Source organism: Thamnophis elegans, chromosome 15 (genome assembly GCF_009769535.1).
Source record: "Thamnophis elegans isolate rThaEle1 chromosome 15, rThaEle1.pri, whole genome shotgun sequence".
Taxonomy (NCBI): Eukaryota; Metazoa; Chordata; class Lepidosauria; order Squamata; family Colubridae; genus Thamnophis; species Thamnophis elegans.
The window spans coordinates 44,092,863-44,114,653 of NC_045555.1; the positions used below are offsets into that span (position 1 = coordinate 44,092,863).

The 21,791-nt window shown below is 42.4% G+C and overlaps 1 protein-coding gene across 1 annotated transcript in view; it reads right to left on the minus strand.

The window, feature by feature from the left end:
- Positions 1 to 1,762: 1,762 nt before the first annotated feature.
- LOC116518794 (tumor necrosis factor receptor superfamily member 6-like) overlaps positions 1,763 to 21,791 on the minus strand; it is a 31,282-nt gene continuing 11,253 nt past the window's right edge. Inside the window, exons 4-10 of the mRNA XM_032232325.1 lie at positions 15,758 to 15,869; positions 13,855 to 13,934; positions 9,506 to 9,580; positions 7,357 to 7,424; positions 4,822 to 4,846; positions 2,393 to 2,693; positions 1,763 to 2,172 (exon numbers count right to left, since the gene is read on the minus strand). Coding sequence (XP_032088216.1) covers positions 2,398 to 2,693; positions 4,822 to 4,846; positions 7,357 to 7,424; positions 9,506 to 9,580; positions 13,855 to 13,934; positions 15,758 to 15,869 — 656 coding nt within the window. The 3' untranslated portion in view covers positions 1,763 to 2,172; positions 2,393 to 2,397. The remainder of the gene's footprint in view (positions 2,173 to 2,392; positions 2,694 to 4,821; positions 4,847 to 7,356; positions 7,425 to 9,505; positions 9,581 to 13,854; positions 13,935 to 15,757; positions 15,870 to 21,791) is intronic.

The window sequence follows — 21,791 nt, forward strand, 5'->3', positions numbered from 1 at the left end:
CCTGTTTCCTCCCATTTCCCCATTATTTTAATATATTTTTTTGCATTTCTGCATTTTATATTTTGATAAACGATTAAGACACTTTAACCCAGACTTGTAGTATTCCGTTCTTGTAACCTTACAATAAAATTGCATTAGTACTCATAGTTTTGGTTTCTTATCTGGCCTACTCTGAAGCACTGGCAATCGGTGAGAAATATTTAAATAGATACACCAATATTATATACACCAAAATTTAGTTTCCACGGATAAATGTAAGCTAAAGTGTGGTTGAATCTCCAACTACAGTGGAGAGAGGAGTGAAAAAGGATTGTGAGTTTAGACTCCTTGCATGGCTGAGTCAACTTTAAGCTGGTGAGAATTGAACTTCTGACAGTTGGCAGAATTAGCCTGCAATACTGTGTTCTAACCATTGTACCATCACAGTTCTACATTCATTCGTTTTTATTAATGTCTCACTCAGGTGTAGAATTCTCTCCGTGCAGAGCCTACCACGACACCAAACAAAACTATACAAAAATCAACATTTCAACAGCAGGAACTGGAAGTAAAGAATAGTTTCATTTTTAAAACCAGATATTTAAAATGCTTGAAGTAGATGGATAATTCCACAAATGGTACCATTTGGAAAGAAAGCATTCTATAAGGGGGGTAAGCAGGGCTTTTTCAAGTTGAACTCAAATGTTGTTGACTTCATGAATATAACCAGGTAGTATATGCTTAGCAACAGTACAAAGGCAGCTTACAATTGCCCTTTTGCTGGATTTCTTGAACCACCTAGTTTAGTCCAAATCACTGTTTCTTAAATTGCAGTCCGCGGACTTCTTGTGATATCATCTCAGGAGATCTATGAAGGCTTGAGGAAATGTTATGATTTAAATCTTGAATTAAGTTTTGGGGGTCGGTGGCCATGGTCTGTGGCCACAAAAGTTATTTATAGCAATAGCAATAGCAGTTAGACTTATATACCGCTTCATAGGGCTTTCAGCCCTCTCTAAGCGGTTTACAGAGTCAGCATATCGCCCCCAACAACAATCCGGGTCCTCATTTTACCCACCTCGGAAGGATGGAAGGCTGAGTCAACCCTGAGCCGGTGAGATTTGAACCGCCGAACTGCAGAACTGCAGTCAGCTGAAGTAGCCTGCAGTGCTGCATTTAACCACTGCGCCACCTCGGCTCTATTTAAAGGGGCTCCGTGATGAAGAAAAGATTGAGAACCATGGTTTACATCAGGGTCTCCAACCTTGGCAACTTTAAGCCTGACGGACTTCAAGGCTGGCTGGAGAATTCTGGGAGTTGAAGTCCACTAGGCTTAAATGCATCCAGTTTTGGTCACCACACCATAAAAAAGATGTTGAGACTCTAGAAAAAGTGCAGAGAATAACAACCAAGATGCTTAGGGGGTTGGAGATTAAAACATATGAAGAAAGTTAGAGGAACTGGGCCTGGCTAGTCTAGTGAAGAGAAGGCTAGGGGAGACATGATAGCAGTGTTCCAATATTTGAGGGGCTGCCACAGAGAGGAAGGGGTCAAGCTATTTTCCAAAGCACCTGAAGGCCAGACAAGGAATAATAGATGGAAACTGACCAAGAAGAGATTGAACCTAGAAATAAGGAAGAACTTTCTGACAGTGAGAACAATCAACCAATGGAACAATTTGCCATCAGAAGTTGTGGGAGCTTGATCACTTGAGACTTTCAAGAAGAGGTTGGATTGCCATTTGTCAGAAACGGTGTAGGATCTCCTGCTTGAGCAGCTTGATGACCTACAAGATCCCTTCCAACTCTGTTAATCTGTTAAAGTTGCCAAGAATGGAGACCCCTGGTCTATATCATTGGAGATCTTCTATCTTTGTACGTAGATTCTGAACCCAGACTTGATACTGTAATCAGATGCTGCCACCTGCTGAAACGTGATCAATGTTCATCCAGCAAAAAAATAATAATTGGTGTTTGTTTTGTTTGCCCAAACACCACGTCACACTTCGAAGGAGTCCTTCATGAATTGTGTAATGTCTTATGTTCTTATGTAAAGCAGCGATAATCCACTTGGCAAAGAACTCCCGAGGTAGTATTAGTGTAATTTTTGAAGGACGCTTATCAGGAACATTGCTGTATCAACTAGTCCTGTTAATGATGTTATGCATGCCGAAATATGCCATGTCAATCCAATCTGGAAAACAAAACAGATGTTGTTCTTTTCAGATAGAGGGCTGAAAAAAATGGGAATGTGAGATGAGTTCCCAAGAGAACCGTCTGTTGAATCAATCCTATTATATAAGAATTGCAGATTGCTTGATTATGAAAAGGATGGCATAAACATTTTAATATATCTTTAAAACTAACACAACTGTGATTTTTATCTGAAAAGCCTTGAGAGTTTTAAAGATTACCTCTTTTAATCTTCTGGATGGCTGCACGCTCCCTCAATTATTTGATTAACTTTATCAGCCGCATCATTAAATTTAAGTACTCTCAGACTGGTGATTAAAGTCTGACAAGAACCTTTTAGCCCGTGCGTTTGGTGCCAATGTTCCAGTAATTTTATTTTTTGTTCAGAAGAATCGTACAAATTATCATAGATGATCCCATCAATCTGAGGCGTACTAATACCCAATTTCCGAACAAGCCTTTTAACTTGGTTCACTTCCATATCACATACAATTTCAGGAATGAAAGGCTTCAGGTTAATATCTGCAAAGGAAAATAAGAAAAAAAAATGGATGCAATTATAATAATCAATTATTGTCTTCAATTGTTTGTCTTCAATCAATTTTAAGGGTCGATCCATAGACATCAAAATGACAACAACGTGAAAAGACATCACCCTAACAACCAAGTTTGGGGCAGGGGAGAAGGAATGTATTGCTAAGGCCATGATTTTCACAAATGTAACCAGAGGTGGGTTCCTGCCAGTTCGCACCTATTCGGTAGAACCGGTTTGTCAAACCTACCGAACCGGTTAGAAGAGGTTCCACCAGTGGACCCAGAAAGCAGGCCACACCTACAGAAGAGCTTCCAAACTTTTTTGAAACCCACCACTGGTCCTTGGATATGATTATTCTACACTATCATGCTCCTATTTATAAAACTCAGTGCCTCTGTGAAAGGTAAGGATGACTACTGCGTTTGTGGTGCAATCAGAACATTGCGTGTGTTGAAGTTGCTTTAACGCAAACCAAAGATGCCTTTCAAAAAACAAGTTTGCATCCTATTCTTATGCATGCCAGTGCTGTGTGAGAGGTAATTTAAGGTGGTTCTGACAAGTGTCGTCGGCATCTTCATATCCAGCCACATGGGTGGCAAGCCACTCCCATCCGGTCACATGGGTGGCAAGCCACTCCCACAAAGGAGGCCACACCCACAGAGTAATTTCAAACAATTTTTGAAACCCACCACTGGCTGTTGAAACTAGGCCATGAGAAAAGAACAACAGTAACAACAACAAAGCTAATGCTGGAGAAAATGGTTAATAAAGCTACAAAACCAAAGCTTAAATATTTCGCAAAAACCGAATGCAAAGGCGATTAGAGGAGATCCAAAAGGAGTTTTCAAAATGGGCAAAAAAAGACAGTAACTAGATATTGTCACTAATGGCCAAAGCTTGAGCTTACAAGAATTCACAGCAGTTCCTGGCAGAAATATTCTTGAAATAATATTTATCAGCTAAGGAGGAATCCGAAACAACTGAATAACAGAACATTTATAGCAAAGGCTTAGATAACAGTATTCCTATATGTTTAATAAATAGAATTGTGCAAGGCTACAAGCATAAAGTAAGTTACATTGGAAAGGAGTTTCTGTGAAACTTCTTTCTTTGTTTTGGAAATTCCCAATCACTTCTCTAAGACTTCTTCATTGAGATCATTCAAATTAGAAGATCATTACAAGCCATTTGTGAATTGGACTTAGAAAGAAACTGGAAACCAATTCAATACTGGAGTAATTTGCCTCTATCAGGATAGCATACTTGGATTGCAAAAATCAAAAGGCTCGTGAAATGCCAGCAAAGCATTACTAGATCTCTAGACAAGGCAAAGGGGATGAACAACCTCATCACCACATTCTGGATTAATGAAAGACCATCCATTACAGAACAAATCTTAGTGGTAGAATGACATAACTGAGCCATTACTATAGTCCAGTGGTTCCCAAACTTGGCAACTTTAAGACTTGTGGACTTCAACTCCCAGAATTCTGGGAGTTGAAGTCCACAAGTCTTTGCTGGCTGAGGAATTCTGGGAGTTGAAGTCCACAAGTCTTTGCTGGCTGAGGAATTCTGGGAGTTGAAGTCCACAAGTCTTTGCTGGCTGAGGAATTCTGGGAGTTGAAGTCCACAAGTCTTTGCTGGCTGAGGAATTCTGGGAGTTGAAGTCCACAAGTCTTTGCTGGCTGAGGAATTCTGGGAGTTGAAGTCCACAAGTCTTTGCTGGCTGAGGAATTCTGGGAGTTGAAGTCCACAAGTCTTTGCTGGCTGAGGAATTCTGGGAGTTGAAGTCCACAAGTCTTTGCTGGCTGAGGAATTCTGGGAGTTGAAGTCCACAAGTCTTTGCTGGCTGAGGAATTCTGGGAGTTGAAGTCCACAAGTCTTTGCTGGCTGAGGAATTCTGGGAGTTGAAGTCCACAAGTCTTTGCTGGCTGAGGAATTCTGGGAGTTGAAGTCCACAAGTCTTTGCTGGCTGAGGAATTCTGGGAGTTGAAGTCCACAAGTCTTAAAGTTGCCAAGTTTGGGAACCACTGCTATAGTCCAACACAGCCCAAGTATAAAAGCAAGCACATGCAAGCATATAGTACAATGATTCGGTTTTAATTTTGTATGTACCTGGATACTTGATTATCATCTGGACCTAAAAGGAAAAAAATAAAAAACAAATGATCCATATCCACACCGCCAAGCTTTGCTTCCTTTTTTAATATTTAATTTTTTTATTAAAACTTTTAAACCAGAAAATTAAAGATAACACAAAGTAATAGAAAATCAGGAAGAAGAAAGAAGAAATCGAAGAAAAGGAAAAAAAAGAAAAACAGAAAGAAAGAAGTACACAGAAGTGACTTCCAATATTCACCATGCAAATTCTGTAAAGTAAATGCCACTTTTTAAATTAGGATTAGGATATACTATTTTGTTCCCAAACGGTGAAGTTTCATATCATATCTAAAGAACTCTTCAGCAAAAGGAGCATACTGTATATGGATTGAATTTGATCTTTGATCTTTGTAATAAAGAAGATCGGTCCTGATCAGAGGTGGGTTCCTACCAGTTCGCACCTATTCAGTAGAACCAGTTCGTCAAATCTACCGAACCGGTTAGAAGAGGTTCCACCAGTGGACCCGGAAAGCAGGCCACACCTACAGAAGAGGTTCCAAAAAAATTTGAAACCCACCACTGGTCCTTGGATATGATTATTCTACACTATCATGCTCCTATTTATAAAACTCAGTGCCTCTGTGAAAGGGAAGGATGACTACTGCGTTTGTGGTGCAATCAGAACATTGCGTGTGTTGAAGTTGTTTTAACGCAAACCAAAGATGCCTTTTAAAAAACAAGTTTACATCCTATTCTTATGCATGCCAGTGCTGTGTGTGAGGTCATTTAAGGTGGTTCTGACAAGTGCCGTCGGCATCTTCATATCCGGTCACATGGGCGGCAAGCCACTCCCATCTGATCACGTGGGTGGCAAGCCACTCCCACAAAGGAGGCCACACCCACAGAGTAGGTTCAAACAATTTTTGAAACCCACCACTGGTCCTGATGCAATCAAACATTATCAAATAAGTAGTGGCTCTGAATTGAGAGGAAATGAAAAACATTTAACAATTATACTTCATTCCCATCCATTTCATTGGTTTTCTACACATGTGTTTATTGGCCTGAACCCATGATGTTCAACCAACCACTTCTTCCCTTTTCAATCAAATTAATTTGTCATTTGTGGTGAGGAAAGTAAATAAACAACAAGAATCTCCACAGACTGGAACAGTTTATTGAAACAAGTACTGGTTTATATTCAGGAATGATTTTAAGAACTCTCCCAACAGAGACAAAATGTCCGAAATGAATGTCTCTATTTTGTAAGTAAGTAAATGAGAAACAAAATACAAAACAATAACTATGGCAAGTCACATCGTTGAACAAAATGGGTGACAAAGCTAAAAAAACAAATTCAGTGCCCCAATAAATGAATAAATAAATACAAGAATAGTAAGGTATAGTATGCAGTTCTAAATTTTCTCAATGTCTGACAGAACCCATTCTCTTCTTGACAAAAAGAAGGGTATTACAGTTTCGGGGTGTCCATGGGGACCCATGTTATTTTTATAGCATGGTCATGGCCACAATTTCAACTTTTTGACCCTCCAATAGATGTCTCTGCACAGATGGACATCTCTACCAAGTGGGTCTCACACCTTACTTCAAGGATTAGAAAGAACATCTGAGCAATGTAAAGACAAAAATCACAAAGAAGCATTAGTAGTGGAAAAACACCATTACTACTATTAGGAGCTAGATGGAGGCTTGTTGGTTTAATGTCTTAAGTCAGTGGTCTCCAACCTTGGCAACTTTAAGACTTGTGGACTTCAACTCCCAGAGTTGAACTCTTGATATGATTTGATTTGATTTGATTTACTGCATTTCTATGCCGCCCTATTCCCAGAGGGACTCAGGGCGGCTCACAAACCAAAGTAAGGGAGGGGGGGAATACAAACATGGAAAAAAGACAACAGACAAGCAACTACAACAATTTAAAAAAAGTCAACAACCACACAATTCGAGCGGGGGCGGGAAACTCATCAGCCCCAGGCCTGTCGGAACAGCCAGGTTTTAAGGGCTTTGCAGAAAGCCTGAAGGGTGGTGATAGTCCGAATCTCCACAGGGAGCTCGTTCCAGAGGGCCAGAGCAGCCACAGAGAAGGCCCTCCTCCGGGTAGTAGCCAAACGGCATTGGCCGGTAGATGGAATTCGGAGGAGGCCTAATCTGTGGGATCTAATGGGTCTATTGGAAGTAATTGGCAGCAGGCGGTCTCTCAAGTACCCAGGTCCAATACCATGAAGGGCTTTATAAGTGACGACTAGCACCTTGAAGTGTATCCGAAGACCAATAGGCAGCCAGTGCAGCTCGCGGAGGATAGGTGTGACATGGGTGTACCGGGGTGCACCCACAATCGCTCGCGTGGCTGCATTCTGGACCAGATGAAGTCTTCGAATGCTCTTCAAGGGCTGCCCCATGTAGAGCGCATTGCACTCTTGGAGTTGAGGTCCACAGGTCTTAAAGTTGCCAAGGTTGGAGACCATTGTCTTAAGTTACTCTTCATCATCTTTCTTAGTTCTTTGAATTACTTCAGAAAAGGAGACTCACATGTGATTCATGGTTATGGCCATTTTGATTTGGAATATTTAGCCTCATTTGACCTCTGCACCTTGCACCTACAAAGGAACACAAAGAATTATTTGCTAGACAGTCTTCAAATAACCAGAAACAGCATATTAGGAATATGCTTATACTACGTGTGAAATGTAGTAATTTGCACGCAAAATTTCTGGAATTTGTGGTGACTGGAGTTCTTAAACTCTCTTTTAATTTACTTCAATTTGCCATCTTAAAATGAAGTAAATCTTAAGTAAATCTTAAAATGGCAGGATGCTCAAATGTGGAAGTGAGATGGTGTATACGCCACTGGGATTTGCAAGTTGCCAGTGCCTGACAAGGAGCTTGTGGTTCATTCCCATTTTTTAGGGATGTCATCTGTGTCTAATCCCGTCTTTTAATCAATGCATAATCTACAAAAATCTGGTTGGTGTGTTTTGTCACACTAAAGCTATACAAACATGAGAGCTGGTAGAATAGGAGCAACAAGTATCTGGCCCAACTTTTGCCTCCAAGCCAATATTGAGGATGTCAACTGCCACAGTACATGTGCTAGTGTACTTTGATACCAGGCAGTTGACAGTATGCCATGAACTCTGGGGAGAGTGGATGGGAATGGGAATGCTTGGGGGAAAGTGAAAGTAACTGCGGTTGTTCTGACCTAGGCTTCCTGATACAGTAAAAAACACACACTTGGTCCTAAAAACCCTCTTTTTATTTCAAAGGCTGTGAATTATGTTCATTCACAGCCCACAATGAGTCCCAAATAGTTGAAAAGAATTCTACAGTAGGCTGCCAAATTCCTTTGGGATAAGGCTGATAAGCACCCACCTTTATCTTCCTTGAAGCACTGCCAAAGACTTAATTGGCAATTAGCTTGGCAAGGCCACACGGAGCAAAGAGTCAAAACAGAGCTTCAGAAGGTAAACTAACCAGCATGAACCAAGTTGCTTCTTGCAAAGGCTCATGTGAGCCGAGGTGGCGCAGTGGTTAGGGTGCAGTACTGCAGGCCACTTCAGCTGACTGTTATCTGCAGTTCGGCGGTTCTAATCTCACCGGCTCAAGGTTGACTCAGCCTTCCATCCTTCCGAGGTGGGTGAAATGAGGACCCAGATTGTTGGGGGCGATATGCTGACTCTGTAAACCGCTTAGAGAGGGCTGAAAGCCCTATGAAGCGGTATATAAGTCTAACTGCTATTGCTATTGCTATTGCTATGTGCCTTTGCTGCTCCTTTATGTCCTATGGGAGAGGCCAATCACCTCTAAACCTTACTCCCGAGTCATCCTTTCTGTCTTAACTGTTCTTGCCTCTGGCAGCTATGCACATGTGCACACCTGGAAAAGAGAGAGCCTGTTCCTCTGCCTCGCTGCTGTCTGATTCTGGAGGTTCTGGAGGCAGCACACAACTCCCAGATAGCCCTGGCCCCCTCTCTGTCTTCGACGCAGAGCCCTAGTCCAAGCCTTCCCCAGACTCCAGGACTGGCCGATGTTCCTCCCCAACCTCCTCGCTGTCTGACTCTTCTGTCAGTTCTGCAGACCACAACAGCTGTATCACCCCTGTGAGACTGCCTCAAAGTCACCTGGTTGGGAGAAGAAGGCTTGAAACGACCATTCTGAAAACATCTTGCTTGAACCTGATTGGTCATGGGGGGGGGGGATCAGTGAAGTGAGGCAATTAAGGGAAGGTAATGTTGAATTTAGGGATTTTGGCATGTGATTCTCAATTCTGGCGCTACTGCAATACACTTAATAAAATTATACCTTTCTCAACAAATGGAGCCAAGGATCATTACCATTTAGAGGATTAAGTACGGGTAGGTTTGACAGATGAATCAAATCCTGCCACGATAAACCTTCCCATTTTGAATGCATTCCATTAGGGGCCAGAATTTTAAATCAGTTAGGTTAGGACAAAGCGAGTAGGCAATATTACTTGGATTCCTTTCAATTTGCTGTCCAAGGTGAGAATTTTTCTCTATCTCAAAGGAGAACCTTGACTTTCAAAATTGTTGAAAGAGGACACAATTGGATTTTAAATGTAGGATGGAAGCTTTGGGAGATAGTTGTTCCTCTGCATACTTTAAAAAGTAATAGTAAAGTTTATAATGCATTTTTTTAAAGGAAAGTGATATCAACTTACGATAGTACCAATATAAAATCGATCCCACAATCAATGCAACAAAAGGCAGAATTAAGCAAAGCCACCACAAATCACCTGTGAAGAAGAATATTTAATAACATCATATTTTCCAATCCATATGGGTCAATTTGCAGATTTTTGAATCAGTTCTGCTAAACAAAGCAACAAATGTAGTGCTAAAAATGGAAACAGAAACCACACCTGGTAGAATTTTAAACATTCCTTTGAATTAAATAGAATCAAACAGAATACAGGTAGTCCTTGATTTATGGCCAGAATTTGGAGCCAGAATTTCTATTGCTAAGCAAAGTGGTTGTTAAATAAGTAGTGCTCAGTTTTATGTTTTGCTACCATTAAGCAAAACGCTGAAGTTGTTAAGTGAATCATGAAGTCGTTAAGCAAATCCGGCTTCACCCATTGACTTTGCTTGTTGGAAGCCATCTGGGAGAGTCACAGATGGCAATCATGTGAACCCGAGAGGCTATACCCATAGTAAATGCCAAGTACCCAAATTTTGATCATGTGACTGTGGGCATATTAAATAGCAATAGCACTTAGACTTGTATACCGCTTCACAGTGCTTTACAGCCCTCTCTAAGCGGTTTAAGGAGTCAGCCTCTTGCCCCCAACAATCTGAGTCCTCATTTTACCCACCCCAGAAGGATGGAAGGCTGAGCCAACCTTGAGCCTGGTGAGATTCCATCTACCAAACAATTGGCAGGTGGTCATCAGCAGAAGTAGCCTGCAGTACTGCACTCTAACCACTGCGCCACCTCAGCTCATATAGATGTAAGTGCGAGGACTGGTCATAAGTCACTTTTTTCAGTGCTGTTGTAAGTTTGACTAGTTGCTAAGTCAAGGTTGTAACTCAAGGACTACCTGTATAATTGATTACCCATTTTATGCTATGGGTTTGAAACCATTAGCTTTTGCTAATCTCATGTTGATGCCCAATTATGTCCTGAACAGACACACAGTAGTAATACTACATGCTCTATAGATAAGATCTCTTTTGAGTTGAATTAATTTTTGATGCTTTTATGGACACCATCCTAGACATTTATAATGTTGCTCAAACTCTGTAGACATACTCAAACTCTTTGGAAGAGGAACCAAGTTTGACAGTGACTCTTCCAAACATTGGCCAAGTATCTGCAAAATCCAGATACTTGGTGAAATCCAAATGAGTGAACGTCATGAATATGGGTTGTCACCATTTTGAGGGGAGCAACTCATGAAAAGAGTCATTTAATTCTTAAGATGAATTTAAAATTGTTTCAAAAATGAGTGCTAGGTAAAAACTGTTTGCTTCCATTCAATTCATCCTGGCTGAATATTGGGCAAATTAATAAGGGGGCAGATTTCTGCAACTGTCAGAAGATGAATCAAAGGCAGGTGAGATGGGGGTTGAAGCTCAATAAATATTTATTTATGCAAAGTGTTATTCAATGCTTACTGATATTCAAGAGTGGCTTTGATGCCTTCTGGGAAAGCTTGATAAAGGTCCCAGCCTTCTGTCCAAAGAGAAGAGGCGGCACAGCCATTGATTAAGGACTAATACCACTCTATAACAGTGACGTGCGGTCAGCTTTAGCCCTGGTGAGGCACTTTTTAGACTTGTGGACTTCAACTCCCAGAATTCCACAGCCAGGCATGCTCAGTTCCGATTTAAAGCAACAGCATTTTCCCCCCTTGCAAAATAAGTTTTCCCATTTTTTTCTTCTCCCTCCCCCTCCTTCTTCCCTCTCCCCTCTCTCAAACAGACACACGCACACAGAGAACTTGGATCCCTCTCTCACTCACTCTCAAACAAACATAAACACAGAAGTTGGATTGGATATATTTTCCAAAGGCTTGAAAGCAGCTCCTCTGCCATACCCCCCCTTCCCCTGCTGCCTTCCGATCAAACTTTTTGAATTCCTGCCCCCTCCCCACACACGCACCTTTTCCAGCTGTTTCAGAGACGATTTCAACTCTCCCCTCATGAAAGGCCAGAGCTCTGAGTCAGACTGAGCTAGTTGCTCCCAGAGAACTCTAAAAAGTCTCTAAAAATGCTCTCTACAGGAGGCGAGAGAACATGTGCCTCCTTTGCATACGGAATTTTTTGCTTGTTAACCCTTGCTTAACTCTAAAAATGTGAAAAATTGCTTATGCACAGGAGGCCCCTATTTCTCTGGCCTCCTCCTATAGTTAACACTAAGCACTGTTCCAAGTCACTGTGAATCTGGTAGCAACTACCTTGGCTTTAATTATTTTTTAAAAATTCTTTAAAATTCTTTCCTTTTCCTCATGACTGGTGAGGCCACGCCTCCCCTGCCTCTAGTGACTGCATGTCCCTGCTCTATAAAGCCCAATAAGACCAAACCTAGAGTACTGCATCCAGTTTTGGTAACCACACTATACAAATGATGTTGGGACTCTAGAAAAAGTGCAGAGAAGAGCAACCAAGATGATTAGGGGACAGGAGGCTAAAACATATGATGAACGGTTACAAAAGGAATTGGCATGGCTAGTCTAATGAAGAGAAGGACTAGGGAATACATGATAGCAGTGTTCCAATATTTGAGGGGCTGCCATAGAGAGAAGGGGAGTCAAACTACATGGGGCTGCCCCTGAAAAGTGTTCGGAGACTACAATTAGTCCAGAATGCAGCCGCGCAAGCGATACTAGGGTGTACCTAGGTACACCCACACTACACCTATCCTCCGCGAGCTGCACTGGCTTCCTATTGGTCTCCGAGCATGATTCAAGGTGCTGGTTATCACCTTTAAAGCCCTACATGGCTTAGGACCCGGATATCTACGAGACCGTCTTCTGCCACATACCTCCCTAAGACCAATAAGATTGCACAGGATGGGCCTTCTCCGGGTGCCATCAGCTGGACAATGCCGACTGGCGACGCCTCGGAGGAGGGCCTTCTCTGTTGCCGCTCCGGACCTATGGAATGAGCTACCCCCAGAGATCCAGACCCTACCCACTCTCATGGCCTTCCGAAAAGCTATTAAAACCTGGCTATTCCGGCAGGCCTGTTGACCTCTGGATTGAGGTCCAGCCCCACTTTGATTGGGTGCATGTTGTTTCTTTTTAAATTTGTCGTGTTTTATCTGTTTTTAATCTTTCTTAATTTCTGTTTCTGTAAGCTGCCCGGAATCCTCTGGGATTGGGCGGCCTATACATTTAATAAACAGTTAAACAGTTAAACAGTTAAACAGTTAAACTATTCTCCAAAGAACCTAAAGGCCAGACAAGGAATAACGGATGGAAACTGAACAAGGAGAGATTCAACCTGGTAATATGGAATTTTCTGACAGTGAGAACAATCAACCAAAGGAACAGAAGTTGCATTCAGACGTGGGAGCTTCATCACTGGAAGCTTTCAAGAACAGACTGGACTGCCATCTGTCAGAAATGGTTTAGGGTCTTCTGCTTGAGGGGGGGGGTTGGACTAGATGATCTACAAGGTCCCTTCCAACTCTGTTAATCTGCTAAACTGATCAATTCTGCTTTCTCCTAACTGCCTCTAAGGTCATACCAAGGGTCTTGAGTGGGAAGTCATGTTGGAAGGCAACCCTATCTTCAGAACTGGCAGAGGCCTATCCAGCACCAGACTTAATCCAGCACAAGATTAGATCCAACCATATTATTCCATTTTAGAGACAGACTGATTTTGGACTCCACTACTTTCCTGGTTCCCTTTGCTTGCCAAGGTGGCAGATGAAGTGGTAGATGAAGCGAAAGGAAGTAACGGCAGAGAAAGAGTTTTGGACAGACTGGCTATTAGAGCCTCAATGGGCTGAAAGATAGCCTTGCATATATTCAAATCCAGTTCTTCCCATGGGCTTCAACAGGGATCAAGCAAACTCAAGATAAAAGATACAATCATTAATCAAAGATGCACACAGATCACAAAAAGAGGTGGGACTTCCATTGTGAAGCTGTGCTCCTTAGTTACCCCTTGTATCCCTTCCTTTCTGGAGCATTAATCTGTTCTGACCTAGGCTTCCTGACACAGTAAAATCAGATGCTTAGTCCCAACAATCCTCTTTTTATTTCAAAGGCTGTGAATTATGTTTCATTCACAGCCCGTAATGAGTCACAAATAGTTTGTAAAGAGTCCGACAGAAGTCTGCCAAAGTCCTTCGGAATAAAGCTGATAAGCACCCACCTTTATCTTCCTTGAAGCACTGCCAAAGACTTCATTGACAATTAGCTTGGCAAGGCCACATGGAGCACAGAGTCAAAACAGCGTCCCCAACCTCCTCACTGTCCAACTATGGTGCCAGCTCTGCAGACCCTCCGGTGGACCACAACATGATCAAAGGTAGTTCATTAATCAAATAAATAGTTACCTGTTGTGTTATCTTGTTTTTCCCCACAAACCGTGTTTTGTGTTCGGGTGCATTCTTTTGCAATGATGCCACTTTTACACCTGCAGATTAAAAGAAAAGTGGATAACAATGAGGAGGACCAATCAGAGAAAGCTTTTCATCTGATCAAGTTCGTCCTTCTTGAATTTTGGTGCATTCTACAGTCCCTTTCACCTTGATGGATCAAATTGGTGAGAGGTGCATTGAATTGCTTGCTGATAAGGAAGGTTCCCATGATCTCCCACAATGTGTGGAGAGATATGTCAGAGGAAAAGAAAGTGAAGACTATATACTGTGCTCATTTTTGCCTTCCCAGCTTTAAAAACTTTAAGAGCCGAGGTGGCGCTGTGGATAGAGTGCAATACTGCAGACTACTTCAGCTGACTGTTACCTGCAGTTCGGCGGTTCAAATCTCACCGGCTCAAGGTTGACACAGCCTTCCATCCTTCCGAGGTGGGTAAAATGAGGACCCGTATTGTTGTTGGGGGCAATATGCTGACTCTGCAAACCGCTTAGAGAGGGCTGAAAGCCCTATGAAGCGGTATATAAGTCTAACTATTGCTATTGCTATGGCAACCTTTCTGATCGACAAAGCTCAGCGTCTTAGCCACTGAGCCACCGTGTCCCTACTGAGTTTCCTTACTATTTCCCTTTTCTCTTTCCCCCTCTAATGATTGTAGACAGCTGGAGAATTGACTAGAAGTCCCCCTCCCCATTTCCATTTCCTTGTCTGCTACTGGTACTACCAAGGAATCTTCTGCCCCTTCCTCCCAAATATTTTAAGGTTTTATAGGCCTCCCTCCTTCTGCCTGAGAAATGCAAGTCTTCTTGCACTTCTTGTTTGCGATAAATCAGTATAAGATGTGAAGCTTTAGGTAGGTTGAATTTCTGGAGAAAAGAGATAAATGGTCACAACTGCACTGAAATATATGAGTATCTAGTTGGTATGGTATGGTATTTTATTATTTGTATGCCGCCCTTTTCCGGGAGGACTCAGGACGGCGAACAATTCAAGGGGGAAAAAAAGGGGGAACATAAAAGACAAAATACACATAATAAAAGTAGGCAACAGTCGCACAACCATACATGTCGAGAGGGGAGGGAACTCATCACCCCCAGGACTGCCGGCAAAGCCAGGTTTTGACGGCTTTTCGGAAGACCTGGAGAGAGGTGAGGGTCCGAATCCCTGCGGGGAGTTCATTCCAGAGGGCCGGAGCTGCCACAGAGAAGGCCCTCTCCCGGGTAATAGCCAGGTGGCATTGGCTGGTAGATGGCACCCGGAGGAGGCCAACCCTGTGAGATCTAATGGGTCTGTGGGAGGTAATTGGCAGCAGGCGGTCTCTCAAGTACCCAGATCCAATACCATGAAGGGCTTTATAAGTGACGACTAGCACCTTGAAGCGTATCCGGAGACTGATCGGTAACCAGTGCAGCTCGCGGAGGATAGGTGTGACGTGGGTGTACCGGGGTGCACCCACAATCGCTCGTGCAGCTGCGTTCTGGACGAGTTGAAGTCTCCGAATACTCTTCAAGGGCTGCCCCATGTAGAGTGCATTGCAGTAGTCCAGTCTTGAGGTCACGAGGGCGTGAGTGACTGTTGCGAGTGCCTCCCGGTCCAGGTAGGGACACAACTGGTGCACCAGGCGAACCTGGGCAAATGCCCCCCTGGTCACAGCCGACAAATGGTGTTCTAAAGTCAGCTGTGGGTTCAGGAGGACCCCCAAGTTGCGAGCCCTGTCTGAGGGGCGTAGGTTTTCACCCCCCAGCCTGAGTGATGGAATATTGACCAAGTTTTTGGGAGGAAAACACAACAGCCACTCGGTCTTGTCTGGATTGAGTACAAGCTTGTTAACCCCCATCCAGTTTTGTCACGCTTAGTACTTACTCATCACATTTCTCACAGTGGCGGCAAGGCTTAGTTGAATTGCAAAAGAAACCAATCCTACACCTACATTTTACATTCTGGGTGATGGTACAATTTGTTTCAGTCTCCATCCCTAAAATAAATGAAAACACTTTGTTATTCAAATATATTTTTTTAAAAAAAAAATATCTTATTTTTAAACTGCCTGCCATAATTTGAAGACCAGACACCCTCTCAAGGAAAATAATGCTGTTCTTCCAACACATGAGAGAATTTCAAATGAAAGACAAAAGCAGAGGTGGTATTCAGCAGGTTCTGACCAGTTCTGGAGAACCGGCAGCAGAAATTTTGTATAGTTCAGAGAACCGGTGAATAGCAATAGCAATAGCAGTTAGACTTATATACCGCTTCATAGGGCTTTCAGCCCTCTCTAAGCGGTTTACATAGTCAGCATGTTGCCCCCAACAATCTGGGTCCTCATTTTACCCACCTCGGAAGGATGGAAGGCTGAGTCAACCCTGAGCTGGTGAGATTTGAACTGCCGAACTGCCGAACTGCAGTCAGCTGAAGTAGACTGCAGTGCTGCATTTAACCACTGCGCCACCTCGGCTCTTTTTACCACCTCTGACTGGCCGCGTCCCTATCTATTATCTGTCTCCCGAGTCCCAGCTGATTGGGGGGAATGAAGATTTTACAGTATCCTTCCTCTGGCATGCCCACCAAGCCACGCCCACCAAGCCACACCCACAGAAACACTAGTAAAACATTTTGAATCTCACCACTGAACAAAAGGTTATTCTTTGCACTGTCACTGGCCATGTAAATTGCATCTTTCAGTAGTAGATGTTTGACTGAACATTCAGAGAAACTTTAAAATCAGAAGCACATCACCCATAAAGCCAATCTCTACTTGAAAACAGGTCTGTGGTTGGAAAAAAATTCTCATGAAGATCCTCTAACTCTGAACTTCCTGCATCAAACTAGGGTTTGAACAAAGTGGTTTTCAACTTGCCCCCCAATTCTAGAATTGGCAGGGTTTTTAAAAAATGCTCAAGCCTGCACCAAACCTCAGTGACTCGAGACTTCTTTCCTCCCAGCTAGCATACACCAGGATGCAAACATGCTTACGTGTTTTTATGTTGTATTCAGAACAATACCACATTTCACTTCTTACTATGTTACAGAGCCCCTGATTATGACCTCGAACATGTGAACGAGCTAACCTCACCACTAAAGTGGGCAGCCTCCTTCTTTTTTTGGAGACCTCAATCTACTGTATTTTTCCGAGTATAAGACACCCCCCCCCCCCAAAAGAGCGTGGAAATATTGGTGTGTTTTTTTTTTTAAATATAATTTTTATTAAACATTATTACCTTTAAAAAAACGGAAAAAACAATACAGCGACATAAATACAACGACATAAGCAAGACAAGTCATACATAACAATATAAAGTAAAACATACAGATACAAATACCGTTTTAAACATACAACCCCCCTCCTCCCCCCCCCCACGGTGACAGTCATTCACAGCCCGGTTTTTCTTTCTTTCCTCATTATTAGGTCTCTAAGCCACATCTTCTCATTGCAAGATTCAGGGATCTATTACGGTACCTATGTTAACTTTCCCCATTTTAAGTCCCTGCTGTTCTCCTAGTCGCCCACATATACCATAGGTTCCAGCTAAGATAATGTTCTGTTTCTCCTTTGTCCCTCAGCCAACCCGTCATTCTGTCCATTTCTGCACATTCGTAGATCTTTTTAATTAAAGCATCTTCCGGCGGTATAGTGGTGGATTTCCAAAGTTGTGCATAGATTATTCTTGCGGCCACAATTATATGCAGGCTCAAATGCCATATTGAACTGCTTATGTTATCTGGTTTGATGCTTAGTAACAGGTTCTCAGGTCTCCATTCAATGTTTGCCCCGGTAACCTCTTTTAACCATTTTTTAATCCTTTTCCAATATTTCGTGGCCTCAGTACAGGACCACCAAATATGGTAGAATGTGCCATCCTTTCTTCCACATTTCCAACACAATGGAGATAACCCAGGAAACATCTTAGCTAATCTCGTTGGGGGGAAGTGCCACCTATAAACCATCTTGTATATGTTTTCTTTGAATGCAGTAGAAGTTGTAAGTTTAATGGTCTTACTCCATAGATCCCGCCATTTGCCCATTTCAATTTCATAACCTAGGTTTCTCTCCCATACTGTTAGAAGGCTTTTGTCCATCTCTTCATTAGTATCTTGGCAGGTCAAAAATTGGTAGATCTTCGATAACATTTTTTTGTCTCCACCAAACAAGATCTTATCTAGCCCCTGAGGGTTTGGGTAGATCCCGAAACGTGCCTTATCACTTTTAAACCTGTTTCTAACCTGTAAATATTCCCACCATTCCAAATTCCTGCCCTGTTGCTCTAATTCCATCTTTGTTTTTATGTTGCCCTCTTCTGTCATGATATCTTTATATGTTATGTTTCTTGTCCAGTTAAATAAACTCGGATGCGTTAAGGCCTCTAATGGTGCCATCCAACACGGAACCCTAAGATAGTATTTTTTCCTCATTTTTTCCCAGACCCCCATCAAAATCTTCCGAATATAATGTCCCATGAAGTACCTATGGGGGTGTCTCTTTCTTGCCAGAGGGAGGCATGCCATCCCTGGGGGAGGTCATGTCCCTCTATAGCCAATAGGCGCCTTCTATTCAACATCACCCAATCTTTCACCCATGTCATGATTGCTGCGTTATAGTAAGCTTCCCAGTTGGGTACTCCGAAGCCTCCCAGTTCTCTGCGTTTTTGTAAGGTTTGGGCTTTGATTCGTGCTTTCTTGCCTTGCCATATAAACTGTGTCACTATTGTCTCCAAGGATTTAAAAAAAATTTTGTCCAATTTAGTTGGTGCCGTTTGAAACAAAAACAAAAATTTTGGTAATACATATGTCTTGACTGTCGCGATTCTGCCCATCAGAGACAATTGTTTGCTACTCCAATTAGTCATATCTTTGGATACCTGTTGTAGCAATTTCATATAGTTATCTACCTTGATAGAGGAACATCTCTCCGTCAGCCAAATTCCCAAATATTGTACTTTGTGGGCCATGTTGATCCCTAACAGGCTTTGTACTTCCCTTTTCTGGTTCAGAGTCATATTTTTAATTAACAATTTTGTCTTCTCTTTGTTTATACGTAGCCCCGCTATCCTACCGTACTCCTCTATTTTACATAAAAGTTGTATCCCAGACGCCATAGGGTCCTCCAGGATAAAAACAAGGTCATCGGCGAAAGCCTGGACCTTGAATTCCTGAGCTTTAACTCGTAACCCTTTAATTTGTGTATCGCTTCTCACTATTCTAAGAAGGGGTTCTAATGTGAGGATAAACAGTAGGGGGGATAGCGGGCATCCTTGTCTTGTGCCTTTACCAATCACAATGTCACCCGCCTCTTCTCCGTTTACCAATATTGTCGCGGTTTGTCGTACATAAATTGCCCGAATTGCATTTAAAAAACTTTCTCCAAACTTCATGTTTTCTAATTGTGACAACATAAAATTCCAATTTACCCGATCAAAAGCCTTTTGTGCGTCAAGAAACATAAAGGCCACTTGTTTATCTGGCCGAGCTTCATAATATTCTAAGGCATCCAAAATAATTCTGACATTGTCTTTCAAATGCCTTGACGGCAGGAAGCCATTCTGATCAGAGTGTATAAATTTGTTAAGGAAAAATTTGAGTCTATCTGCCAATATAGCTGCAAAGATTTTATAATCCACATTCAAAAGTGAAATGGGCCTATAGTTTTTAATTTGGGTACGGTCAGCTCCAACTTTAGGCAAAAGGGTTATATAAGCCTCGGCCCATGATTTCGGTGCAATAGAATCCGTCAAGACAGCATTAAATATTGCTATCATCTCTTGTCCTAGAATTTCCAAAAAAGATTTATAGATTTCAACTGGCAAACCATCCATGCCAGGGGTTTTGTTGTTTCCCATTTTTTTAACTGCCTTTTCTAGTTCCTCTAATGTTATCTTTTGGTTCAGTACCCCTTTTGCTTCATTTGAGATCTTGGGTAGATTTGCGTTATCTAAAAATTCCTTAATTTGGACCTCAGAGACTTCTTCCCTACTATATAGTTGCTGAAAAAAGCCTTGGATAATTTCCTGTTTCTCCCCCTTGGTTTCTACTAATTCCCCTTTACTATTCTGCAGTTGAGCTATACGTCTGCTCTCTCTTTCTTTTCGAAGTCTATAAGAGAGCCAGCGACCCGGTTTGTTAGCATGCTCAAAAAAGTTTTGCTTAATCCCCCTAAGCTTTCGAGCGACATCCTCCTGGTCTAAAAGAGAGATCCCATGCTTAATTCTAGCCATTTCTTCTTTTTTCCTGTCGTCTAGTGGGTTCTGTTGCAAGGCTTTTTCTACCACCTCCAGTTTAGTTACCCATTTTGCCCTCTCTTCTAATTTTTTCCTGTGGGTCTTATACACCCTGAAGTCCTGCCCCCCCCGCATCCCATTTCTGCAAAAAATTGGCTATTTTTCACAAAAACAGAGGCGTTTTTGCCTTCCCCCAGCCCCCAGAAGCACTCTGCAGGCTTTATCAGGGCTGGGGGAAGGCAAAAATGCCTCTATTTTTGCAAAAAACAGCCCATTTTTCACAAAAACGCTGGTGTTTTTGCTCCCCTCACCCCCGCTGAAGCTTGCGGAGTGCTCCTGGAAGCCGAGGAGGACAAAAACGTTTTTCTTACTTACCTTTTCGAAATCTTGGTGTGTCTTATATACTGGTGTGTCTTATGGTCCGAAAAATACAGTACCTCTTATTAATTGGACCATAAAGGATTGTACATCCAAACCCATACATGCAACCCTTCACAATGCTGTTACTAACCTGGGGCTAGATTAACTAGTTAATAACAACACTAGACTCAACAACTGCCTTGATCTCATCTTCTGCAACAGTTCCAATTCAATTTATGGTCTACAAAAGAATCCTTTTCCAACAGTGACCACAGCATGATTGACTTTTGTCTCAATATATGCCCTTACAATAGCAATAGCAATAGCAATAGCAATAGCAGTTAGACTTATATACCGCTTCATAGGGCTTTCAGCCCTCTCTAAGTGGTTTACAGAGTCAGCATATTGCCCCCAACAACAATCCGGGTCCTCATTTTACCCACCTCGGAAGGATGGAAGGCTGAGTCAACCCTGAGCCGGTGAGATTTGAACAGCTGAAGTAGCCTACTCTCTAACAAATAATATGGTTTCAGGAAAAATATTGTCCTGTAATCTACAACTTCTACACTGCAAAAACACATGGACTACACAACTCGACCAGGGTAAAGCAATAGACGCAATTTACATAGACTTCTGTCAAGCCTTTGATTCAGTGGTACATGACAAACTACTTCTAAAACTAAAATCTTATGGCATTTCCCTGCACAGGTGGATAGCTCCGTCATACAGGCAACAGGTAGTCAAAATAGGGAGCGCTCTATCAAAACCTGCACCTGTTAACAATAGTGTCCCCCAAAGCAGTGTATTAGGACCAGAGGTGGGTTCCTACCATTTTGTACTTATTAGGTAGAACCGGTTCATCAAATCTACCGAACCGGTTAGAAGAGGTTCCACCAGTGGACCCGGAAAGCAGGCCACACCTACAGAAGAGGTTCCAAAAATTTTTGAAACCCACCACTGCCACACACACACACACACACACACACACACACACACACAGACAGACTGACACAGAGAGAAAGAAAGGAAGAAATAAATAAATAAATAAAAGAAAAAAGAAAAAGAGTGAGAGATGAAAGAAAAAAAGAAAAAAGGGCGCAGAGAGACAAAAGGAAGGAGAGAGAGAAAGAGAGAGAGAGAGAGAGAAAAAACACGTGGCTGGCAAGCCACTCCCACCAGGTCACATGGCCGGCAAGCCACTCCCACAAAGGAGGCCACACCCACAGAGTAGGTTCCAAAAATTTTTGAAACCCACCACTGATTAGACGCACACTCTTTATACATTACATAAATGACCGCCCGAGTGTTGAGTGTTGAATGCAAGTTGT